Source organism: Abramis brama (genome assembly GCF_963993115.1).
Source record: "Abramis brama genome assembly, chromosome: 3".
Classification (NCBI taxonomy): Eukaryota; Metazoa; Chordata; class Actinopteri; order Cypriniformes; family Leuciscidae; genus Abramis; species Abramis brama.
In genome coordinates, this window is record NC_139965.1 from 15580399 (window position 1) to 15592302 (window position 11904).

Below are 11904 nucleotides of genomic sequence, written 5' to 3' on the forward strand. Positions count from 1 at the left end.
GCTCAGATACATTAAATTATATATTAACAGATGATGCATTAGTAAATGTTAATATTGACATTAACTGAGATTAATAAATGCTGTAAGTATTGTTTATTCTTAGTTCATGTTAACTAATGTTAACAAATGGAATCTTATTGTAAAGTGTTTCTGTTACAATTATTTCTGAAAATATATAATGCATTATGATGTACATTATTACAGTACATAAAGGTTTTAAGTAAAGTGTTACCAATAGCTTTTTAAATTATGACTGCTAAGGATGTAATTATATTAAAATTCTGGCAATAATTATTTTCATGTTATGGCTGCTAACCAATAAATGGCCAATATTAGAACTCTACTAAACAATTTTTGGTTAAAAAAATACTGAAAAATAAAACCTATTATTTTAAATGCTACAAGTGAATCATAATGTAACAGCACGAAAAAACGATATTCATGTTAAGATTTACTAAAGATAACATTTAACAGTATTAATAAATTATTAGTGTCTCTCAGTGAACTAACTATAAATGCAATCTAAATGTAAAAATAGGCCACAATTATAGGTGCACAATTATATATCTGTATAATATTATTATTATTATTATTATTATTATATATATTTTATATATATATATATATATATTTTTTTTTTTTTTTTTTTCAATATCCACCATATAAATAGGAACTTAAATTGCTACATGTTAAGGCTATTAACAGGTTCTCTATAAAAAACACACACCAAATTTCTCCTGGTTTCCATCTTTCCTCGACTGAGGTTCTTCTCCTGACCTTGATTCTCAACACTCTTCCTTAAGAGGTGTTCAGTGAGCTTAACAAATTACATTATAATTTTTATATTGTATATTTTTGTGATTTTTCTTTAATTTTTTTTTTTTTTACTGCTGTTGTTTTTTCTGCTGGTATTGAATAGACCACCACTAAACACACACAAATGTGTGGCGATGTGGTGAAGGAGTGTTTTAGGGGATGGTATTTCCTCTATTACTCACAGTACCAGGATAGCATGAGTGTGTGAGAGAATGTGTTTACCAAGTCATTTTGATTTGGTATTGCAGTTTTATTGCTTTTGGCTGCAGTGATAATGGATCAAGGTCAGGTGAATTGATTTCAGGTGAAGAAATGAAAGATATTAGAAGGGATTTCTTGTATTTTGAATACAGAAACTGTTATACAAAACACGGTTTACAAGATGTAGCTTTAGACAACGTTTAGAAAATTTGACTGAACCTCACTTTCAAAGGAGTAATCTATACACAGTGTTGGGTAACTGATTACATGTAATCTGGACTGCGTAATCAGACTCCAAAAATTAGGTACTCGCAATTATATATATATATATATATATATATATATATATATATAAGTAAATAGACTACAGTTTACTTGATTCTATGATTACATGCCATCAAATCATTTCACTTTTAAGAAGAGTTTTCTCAACAAATATCTAATCAACTCCTGACAAACATTAATTATTATTTGAATTATCACTCAGTGGGTCATTCAACCACACTGTGAAAAAAGTTGCTGCCTTAAATTAAGTACAATCAACTTGGATGTTTAAGTAATTTCAACTTAAATTACATTAAACTGACTTTTAAAAAAAGAGTTGAAACTTTAAAAAAAAAATTGCTTTAAATTGCAGTTAAAGCAATGTAAAAACATATGTTGTCATAAATTGATCTTATAATTTTTTTTACAGCACATGTATTACTGTCTTTGGAAGGCTTTTGTCTTTCAAACACATTCACTTCATTTCACATTTACATGCAATGCAGGAATTCCCCAACTTTTTTGTCAGCTGAACCTCTTTGCCCTAATATATTTATTAGGTATGAGGTATGAGGTATGAGGTACCCCCAGATATTTTAAGTTATGTCAATAATACAATTAAGACAATAATAATAATAAATGAATAATAAAATGTTATAATATTAATAATAAATAAAAGTTCACGGTTCTCTGATGTCAGTTAATGGTCACAAAAATCTTTTTCAGCAAATGTTTTATTTAGATTGTTTTAATTTGTTTAGATTATTTTGTTAGCTTTTCATTAAACTCATAAACCCCCTGCAGTTCCTTCATGAAACCCTAATGTTGTTGTTGGTAACTAAGAAAGGAATATATTATCTTTTCTCTTTTTTATGTATTGACTTTATCCTATATTATCTTATTCAAATCAATGTGATAAACGAGTAAGGTCAAAAGTAATCTAAAAGTAATCAAAAAGTAATGTAATCTATAATGAGTAATCTAGATAACATTACTAACTACACATTTTGTCATGTAATTTGAAATCAGTAACCGATTTGTAAGTAATCCCAGCACTGCTATGAAGAAGCAGTGTAGACAGCATCACTTATTATAATGGGTTTTATTCGCTTATATTTTCACGTCTTTAAGATGAGCAAAATTAACATTCTTTATAACTGACATTATTCTGAACCTTTTAATAACAGAGGCCTTACATTTAGATCCTCTGTTATATTGTTTTTGTTTTGGCTTTTTTTGATGCACATGGCAAGTTTTTAATAACTCTTATTTTAGTATTCTTGTGAATTCATTCATTATTTCAGCTGTTGGAGCTGCTGGCCAGTCCGTAAAGCTGTATTTGACAAAGTTTGGTGTGGCGTTGTCATCAAATTAATGAGAATATCATTTTGGCGTGTTTAAATTCAGTGACAATACTAAGTTTACTTAAAGGTATTTTTTTTTAAATAATAAAAAAAGAATAAATATGTGAAATACAAAACACAACAAGGTTAATATGTGAAAATGTTTTTGTTTGGTATGTGCTATATGTTGGTTTTGTTTGTAATCAGAAGTCACTTGATGTCATGAGATGACATTGAATGTTCCTGTAATGCCATTGTTTAATCATAAGCAATCACTGTTTTACGAGCTACACTTGATAAATGATGAGGACAAAGTTATGTTACAATGGTTCGAAGTATGTGTGAAGATGGACGGGTGACGTATTGGATGAGAATGCGCATTATAGCGTCTTAGAAAGAATAAAGACTGAGATTCAAAACAAAGGAATGCAAAAAGGGAGAAATGTTCTCTGGTTTGAAGTTACAGGAAAAATAAAAATTGTACTTGAAATCAGCATTTTGTTGTTGTTGTTTCCTTTTCCTACTTGTCAAAACATGCACTTTTCCAACTAATTAAGTAATTTGCTAAATGTTCCAATGAGTGCACTGTACAAAAAAAAAAAAAAAAAAAAAAACTTACATTAAGTTAAATCAACTTGGATGTTTAAGTCATTTCAGCTTAAATTACATTAAACTGATTACAAAAAAATTGTTGAATCTTGTTTTTTTTTAAAGGTGAAAATTTAGTTAAAGCAATTTATAAACATTTGTTGTCATAACTTATTGATCATATAATGTTTTACAGTGCTGAAGATGGGAGTTGTTCATACTAGAGCCCATATCAGTTGTTGTTACAATGGCTTTTAAAAAATGAGTCCAGCAAACCAGCTGTACAAAGTATTTTTTTACCATATTAAGAGCTCCACGTTAAGCTGATTGACAGCAATCTATTTGTAATCCTCTGTAAAGTGCCTATCGGGAGGATTAATATAGGAAGCAACAAATCCATATGCTAATATGTGTTGCAAAGTGCTAATGTGAAAGGTGATAGTCTGGTAGTTAAAAGTCTGTCACACATTCCTATGCAGGAATGGGAATGTAAACTTCCATATTAGCTGTAACTTTACTCAGGTGACATGAGCTCTGAATGAGCTCTAACATATGTTTTATAACTTTAATTCACTGAACTTATCAATGCATTTCCATGAATGATGTGTAAATAACTTGTTTGTGCTGACGTTATGAGCACATAATCAAAGACCAGATATGAACCAAACATTTTATTAATGTTACTGGAAGAACGTTTGCTCTTATTTCGAGAGAACGTTTGTCAATGTTCTGAGAATGTATGTCCAGGCAAAGTTCACGGTCAGTTTTGTGTGCCTTTTCTTCTGCCAGTGCTACATTAAAAGCACTGTTACCATGTAATGTGCATGGCAGAATATTTCAGTTGACCACCTGTGCATGAAACATAATATGGTGTTATTATATGTTGGGAGGCCGGTATTTTGCCAGCCATGCTGTCAGACATACATCATATATAGTGTTATATAGTGTAAATAACAAAATAGAAAACAATATTTGCATTATAAACAACTATTGTTATGGTTTCAACATCAACCCTGTTTTTGTAATAATTCATTATTCTTAGAATTGTAAAGGAGACATTTTTAATACTATAAGCGTTTGCCTTTGAAAACGTATAGGCTTATAGTTTAACAATATATATGCATATCTCAATGTTAATTTTAAGTGTACATTGATATAGAATATACAATTTATGATGACTCACAACATATGGCAGATTCAAGACCATTCTTACACATCCAGAAAAACGAGTTTAAAAATAAAATATATTAAGCATATACAAAGGTTAATACACATGTAAACAACTCACAACAGATATTATATCAACCTAGGCTCATTTACAGAGATTTCTCATGCCTGAATGTCTTCACTTGCCCTCACCAACATGGCGGACTGTTGACGTTCCCACGCTGAGCGAGTCGCTTTTAAATGACGCAGCATACAGCGCATGATGATGACAGCCCTACTGCAAAGACAGCAGTTTAGAGGTAGTTTTCTCTTTCATGCTTTCTTTTACTGTCTATGCTTTCATGTAATTCTGCTATTTTAAGTAAATTATCACTATTATATAAGCCGTTTTATAAGGTATGTCGGCATGCTTGTTTTATGGTCCCCATGATGTTTTGCATTATTTTGACAGTCAGACTCTGAATACATCTTATGTTATATCTTAAGTTAACCTGTATCGTAAGACGTAGATATCTAAAGTTAACATGTATTGCATGTCAAATAATATGGAAGTCATAGGCTACCTTTATACAATAAAATAACTGTCAGAGCTCATGATACCACAGGCAAAAGTGACAAAAAGGTTATAAGTTGCCGTCTTTGTTTGAAAGCTTTCTAGGCATCATAGTCGCGGTTAAACGCCGACACGGTAACCAATTTGAACAGATTTTGTTACATCGGTGTGTGTGTTTGTATGTATTATTTGTTTGAGTACTGCTCGGCATGCCGAATCATCTCAGTGACTCGAATCTTTTGAATCAGTTCATTTAAAAGATTCGCTCACGGTTTCGACCAGTGGCCCTTTCAAGTCATTGAACCATTCTCTTAAAACATCTTATTATCCTTTATTAAAATATCCATACATAAGGCTCCAGAAAGTGTTTACGCAACATATTTGACTTTTTTTTTCTTTATCTAATGATCTTTTTCAAGCCCAAATAAATTCTGAATTTCAACTACATCCTTATGAATTTTTAATTGATTGTTCTGTCATTTTTACACCTTTCTATTGGAGATATCCATATCTGTTGTATTTAAAAAAAACAATCTTTCAACATTTTTTGCTACTCCAGGATTTTCACAGTAAATGGCCACCGAAATGGCCAATACACCTGCAGTGCAGGAGAGGAACCATGAATGTGCTAACAATGAAAATGAATCTACGAAGGATGAAAATGAGACCGTACAGACTGGAGAAACTGAAACACTGTCTAAAAGACAAAGGAAGAAACTTCTTAAGAGTCAACAATGGGAAGAACAGAGAGAACTTCGCAAGTAAGCAGTGTTATTTTAGTATTATTTATGTACACTTATAGTTTTTATTCATATTCGGAATGAGGATTAATTTTAGTTTTTGTAAAAATAGTCTACTTTTATTTCAGTTAGTATTAGTATTATATGGCATTTCTAAAAAAAAACGTTTTTATGCAAGTAACCATTCAAAATGATGAAACAAGACAAAACTGTTTGCTCCACTAATACATGGTCAAGGAGCTCATGCTTAATGAGAGACATTCTATAATTTAGGGTATGTTTCACGTCAGCAAAAAAGTGTAAAAACAATACGCTTTCTAAATAAAACAACTATTGGTTTCAGTAGTTCAGTGTAACCTATCTGCTAGTTGCAAAGCTTAATCTATATAACACTAAAGATATATAACACTATATATCTTTATATTAATGTATAGACAGAAGCGGAAAGAGAGAAAACAGCAGAGGAAACTGGAGAGACAAGCGCAGGCTGACGACGGAGTGGAGTGGACGGGGAAGAAGCGTTTGCGCAAGTCGGACTCGGCAGAGCCCAGTTCTCTCAGACTGGTCATAGACTGCAGCTTTGATAACCTCATGCTGCTCAAGGTAAGCAACAACTTCAGCAAACGGCATCTTACAACTTCCTTTGCTTACTTTCATAATGATATCTAGCTGTTGCACTAAAAAAAATCTTGTTGAAAGGTACTTTAAAGAACCAAATTGAATTTATTTCCTATTGTGTAGGATGTAAAGAAACTTCACAAGCAGATTCAGAGGTGCTATGCTGAGAACAGACGCACCCTCCATCCTGTACAGGCATGTTTCCTTCATATATGTACTGTGTGTGTATATATGTGTGTATATATATATATATATATATATATATATATATATATATATATATATATATATATATATATATGAAGAGTTCAGATGCCATCTGAAATTTTCTTCTTGAATTATCATTTTTTTCAAGCTCGTATATTTAAAATTCAGTAATTTCACTTAAATAGCAATGAAAATTACCTATTAATTGTCATTTAAGTTATACTACCGAACTTAAATATACGAGCTTGATAAAAATGATCATTCTAGAAGAAAATTTCAGATGGCACTTAGAGGCTTTTGCCTCTGAACTCTTCAAATAAATAAATAAATAAATAAATAAATAAATAAATAAATAAATAAGTAAATAAATAAATAAATATTAGTAGATGTGATCTTTAAATTCAACAGCCTTTTCATATTCACAGTTTTACCTTACAAGTCATGGTGGTCAGTTGAAGCAAATCATGGATGAAATTAACAAAGGCTGGGTTAACTGGAAGGTAAGATGTGAAATGACGCTACTTATTTATTTTGTTCACACTTTTGTGAAGTCATCTGACAGTAAATGTCTTTTGCTGTTGCAAAACTGATGTTTGCTGCAGACATCTTAGCAATATAATGAACATTTTAAAATAAATACAATTTAAATAATTTTTTATATAAACAAATAATATAAACCTTTTTGGCTTGTGTTTACAAAATACATACCTGCAACAGGCGTTTGATTTATAATAGCCATATACTGTAAAGCCCTATTCTGACAGGACTAGTTTTCTAAATTATGTTTGATTACAATTGTCACCCGACGTCTGTGGTCTCATGCACTGATTCAGATGAGACTAACATGTGTGTTTTCTAGACGTGGGCGTTACAGAAGCTCATGTGCTGTATAACATACATGCTTGCGTGTATAACATATGACATATATGTCTTTAATGAATTACTTATTGATATAACTTTATTATTAAAACCCTATTTAAATAAACTTCACATGAGTATATAGAAGTGGATGTTTATAATAAACCCACAAAAGTGAGCAGAGTCATCTAGACCGGTATCTGACCTGACACTGATGTTAAAATATCTTCAGTTTCCACGATTGGGCTCTATTTATTAATTGTATCATTTTATTTTTTCGTCAGATACCAATGTCATTGAAATGAAATGAAAGAATGCGAAAGATTGTTGTGCAAACAATAGCTCAGGTTGGTCAAAAAACACACAAGGAGAAGCCTTATGATAATACAACATCAGCAAATAACAATTTGCATCCGGACGGGGTTTCTCAGATGACCGTCAAGTTTGTTGAAAAACAGTAGGTGATTTTACCTGGAATCTTTATTGAGGTTGTGTGAGAAAAACACAGACATGGCAGATTCGGACGGGATTAAAATCACAAAGTAAACCTGTGAGACATGAATTTCTCTGAAAAACTAGTCTCACATGAATAGGGCTTTTTCAATGCTCAAAACTCTTCTGTGGTCTTGTGTTGACAGTCTTTTGTATATTTTTAAACCCACCTGTCACCCACACAAGAAAACTCATTAACTATGCACACATCATGATTCTTAATGCCGAATTTTGCCTGAAAGGGGATTAGCTATAGACCTTACAAGTGCACAGCCATCTTTAGAATATTGTGTTTTGAACTTCCATTTTTGCGGTAGCTATTTCTGTCATCGCTGTTAAAGAGTAATTAGCTGATGAAGTGGATTTACTTATAGAGTTAACGAAAGTGATCATGAGCATTGTAATGTTTGAAGCGGATATCGTAACAAATGTTAGTAGACCGGGAAGATTTTAAAACGAGCAGCTCATCCATAAATCCGTAAGATCTTACCTTCATGCTGTGGAAAACAAACCGAAACACAACAAGTGCAGCGCTGAAAGGGCTACATAAGGTCTTTATGAGTAGATTTGATGTATGAATGTTGGATAATAGAAAGCGACACCTTTAACAAATGGAAATTGAAATGTGGTGTAGGATGTCCATGTCAAGCCTGAAGCGTTTCATGAAATCCTGAGCAAGGACGACCTCGTCTACCTCACGTCTGATTCACCCAATGTGCTGGAAGAGCTGGATGAAGCCAAAGCCTATGTGATTGGAGGTCTGGTGGACCACAACCACCATAAGGTGAGTGGCTTGTTACAGTTAGAAGTCAGTAAAATGATTATTTGTGTAAAGTTTTATAATCACAGAAAGTAATTTCACAGGCCCTGTTTGCAAGGAGATTTTATTCTGAGATGAGTATAGGGTGGCACTTGTCATAATGTTTCATTTTTTTTACCTTGAAGTCATTACAAGCTCTTGGTTTTGGGGTATTCAAATGCTTTATTACAGGGAATCACATTTGGTCGAGCCCAAGAGCTTGGCATTGCTCATGCTCAGCTTCCGCTGGGCAGTTTCGTCAAGATGAATAGCCGCAAGGTGCTGGCTGTCAATCATGGTGAGATGCCCTTTCTTACATTCACTTCAGGCCCTGTTTACAGCTCGTATTAAGATGCGTTTTGGTCAATCGGATCACAAGTAGACGAGGGAGACACATTCCCATTTACACCTGGTGTTTTAATCCGTCTCTTTTGTCCACTTTCGTCCACTTTCAACCACTTCTGTCCTGATTTCAATGAGGGGAGGGTCTATGGGTGGGTAAATGTTTGGGCTTTTTCAGATCTTTCGATCTAATGGACGATATAAACTCAGGCAATTTACATATGAACGCGCCCGGAGACAACAGAGAAACATACGGAGAGCAGCAGCTTTTGTTTCTGCTCTGACAGCCGCAAGACCAGCCGAACGCAGTGAGTGTGTGTGTGTTAGAAATCAGGAATGGTGAGAGAACATTGTGCTTGGTACATTTTTCATCTTCAGACCAAACTTGGGTCTTCAGCCAAAGTTTTAATCCCGTCTGGCTAGCACGCTTCTCATAATGTTTACACATTAGTTCAGCAGACGGCCTTTTGTGGCTGTTTGAACACAGTCGACCACATGAGTGTTTACACTATGAAAGCAATCCGGTCAAATGCGTTTTCGACTACCACTGGAAGTGGTCGAAAGTGGACACGTTTTAGACCCCGTTTACACCTGTATTTAGCGACGTCCACTTGTGATCGGATTGACGAAAACACTTCTTAATGCCAGGTGTAAACAGGTATCCATTCAAATGACACACTGAATTTTTTTTTCTTGCAATTCAGACATTATAAGATCCCGCAATTCTGAATTTTTTTCCCCTCAGAATTGTGAGATATAAACTCGAAAATTGCAAGTTATAAAGTCAGAATTGTAAGACGACTTTTCTCAGAATTGAGATATAAACGGTAAAGTCCTAATCGCGAAATATAAACTGTTGAATTGTTAAAACAAAAATTATTCTGCGGTGGAAACTTCCATAATTATATATACAACTTTTAAGTTTCCTGCTACAAATTAAACAATCATGTTCCCTCTTGCTGCAGTTTTTGAGATCATCCTAGCGTTCCTGGAGAAACGAGACTGGCAGGAAGCTTTCTTTACGGTTTTGCCACAGAGGAAGGGAGCTGTGCCAGTGGGCCAAGAGGACAAGCTCGGAGAGGGCAATGATGAGGAAGACTCTGATGAAGACTCGGACACAGAACAGACAACCTCAGAAAAGGGAACGGACTTAAAGGACCAATCAGATAGCAAACAAGAAGAGCACAAACCTCTGCTAAACCAATCAGATTCCAGCGAGCGAAACACAGCATAGAGAGACTTAACATATTTATGCCATTTCATCTTTTTTTTTGGTAATTTTTAATTGTTTGTTCTGATGTTTTTCCTTTTAGTTTAACAACATCTCAATTTGAGGTTTGAGATGCTTTATGCAAAGGTTTGGACTTGAAGGTGTTTTTGTTGAAACATATTTCATGAAAAAAGAAGCTAAAATAAGAAAGTACCTTTTTTCAACCTTTTCCATTAAAAAACAAGCAACAATCAATGATGTGTAGATCTTGTGAAAAGAAATAAACAATTACAATATCACTTGTTTTAGAACAATGAGCCTTTTATTCATTGTAAACATTTAATACCTTTGACCAGATGATTTAGAGAAGTGTAGATTTGTAGATATCTTAAATCGCATTCCTGTAATGAAAAGGATAAAAATGACTAAATATTGTTTTTTGATTATCTGAGAATCTGCGTATTAGCTGTTTTTGCTGTTCTGCCACAGTGGGATTTGCACCTGTGGGCCAAGAGAACAAGCTCGGACATGGCAAGACTCTGATGTAAGACACCCAATCCCAGAAAAGAAAAAAGACCAATCAGACAGCAAGAGGGAGGTACACAAAACTCTGTTAAAACAATCAGATTCCAGTGAGAGGAATATAACAGGTAGGGCGAAACTTGATATTCAGTCTTTTTTTTTGTGTGCCAGTTTTGTTCAGTTAAAGTTGAATGAAATCTCACATGCAAATGGATGTTTCGGTATGTTCCTTTTTCAGTCTCAGACATTTAAAATAAAAAAGTTGAGTTTAATTCTTAATACATATGAATGTAGTGATGGTCGACATACATACTATATTTTATCTATTGTGAGTATTGTAATAATCTGCATCAAAAATGCATTTTAAGATTATATGAGCCAATCAGTTTTGGGGAAAGTTACTTTTTAAAGTAATGTGTTAAATATTGTGTTGCTCCCTAAAAAGTAACTGACTGCATTACTTTTCATGGAAAGTAATCAGTTACATTTTTTTATTATTATTATTTTTTTTATCTCACCTGGACTGGGCTTTTTTTTATAATAATAAGAGTTCTACTTTTGGCAAATGTAAAGGCCCTTTTACAAAAGTGAAATGAATAAGCCTCAGCCTGAAGGAAATGCAAATTAGAGGAAACAAACCTTTCAGCTGTGCTGCCATTCTGGATCACAGAATTGATACATCGAAGGTCAGCAGCAAAGAAATTACTCAATAAAGTGAGATTAAATAAAGTATATTTGTATTAACATATTTAATTATTGCAGGTTTGCTTATTTTGAAGAACACTGAATCTGTTTTTGTGCAAGTGAGATGAGTAAATGCATGTTCACATGATAGTTACGTGATCAGATTACTTTTTTTTCCAAGTAACACATTACTTTCAAGTTACTTATTTACCATTTATTAACTGACACCTGTCCTGTCCACATGTTGAGAGAAGTGTGTGTACAATAACCATCATGTTTACGCAGCACACACAACGCCTCTGCACATATTTCTCTCAACATGTGGACAGGAGAGCTGGCAGTCAATAGATGACAAAAAAGTAACTGATATTGTTGTAAATTTGAAAGTAATGCGTTACATGACAAAAAAGTAATCTGATCACATTACTTCTAACACTGTAGCTAACAGACCTAAATGTAGAGGACATTAATGTAGAGTTAAATGTTAAAATATTGATTAT

General features: G+C 33.2%; 1 protein-coding gene across 2 annotated transcripts; it reads left to right on the plus strand.

The window, feature by feature from the left end:
- The first annotated feature begins 4626 nt into the window (after positions 1-4626).
- On the plus strand, positions 4627-10497 carry trmt10a (tRNA methyltransferase 10A). Of its 2 annotated transcripts, none has more exons than XM_084107654.1 (8): positions 4627-4678; positions 5492-5693; positions 6107-6275; positions 6414-6485; positions 6923-6997; positions 8482-8631; positions 8839-8944; positions 9954-10497. In XM_084107654.1, exons 2-8 carry the CDS (start codon positions 5506-5508, stop codon positions 10220-10222), a joined length of 1029 nt encoding a protein of 342 aa, XP_083963780.1. In that variant the 5' UTR covers positions 4627-4678; positions 5492-5505; the 3' UTR covers positions 10223-10497. The 2 variants fall into 2 exon arrangements, with proteins under 2 accessions (XP_083963780.1, XP_083963781.1); XM_084107655.1 differs by having other exon boundaries at positions 4670-4775.
- The last annotated feature ends 1407 nt before the right edge of the window (positions 10498-11904 follow it).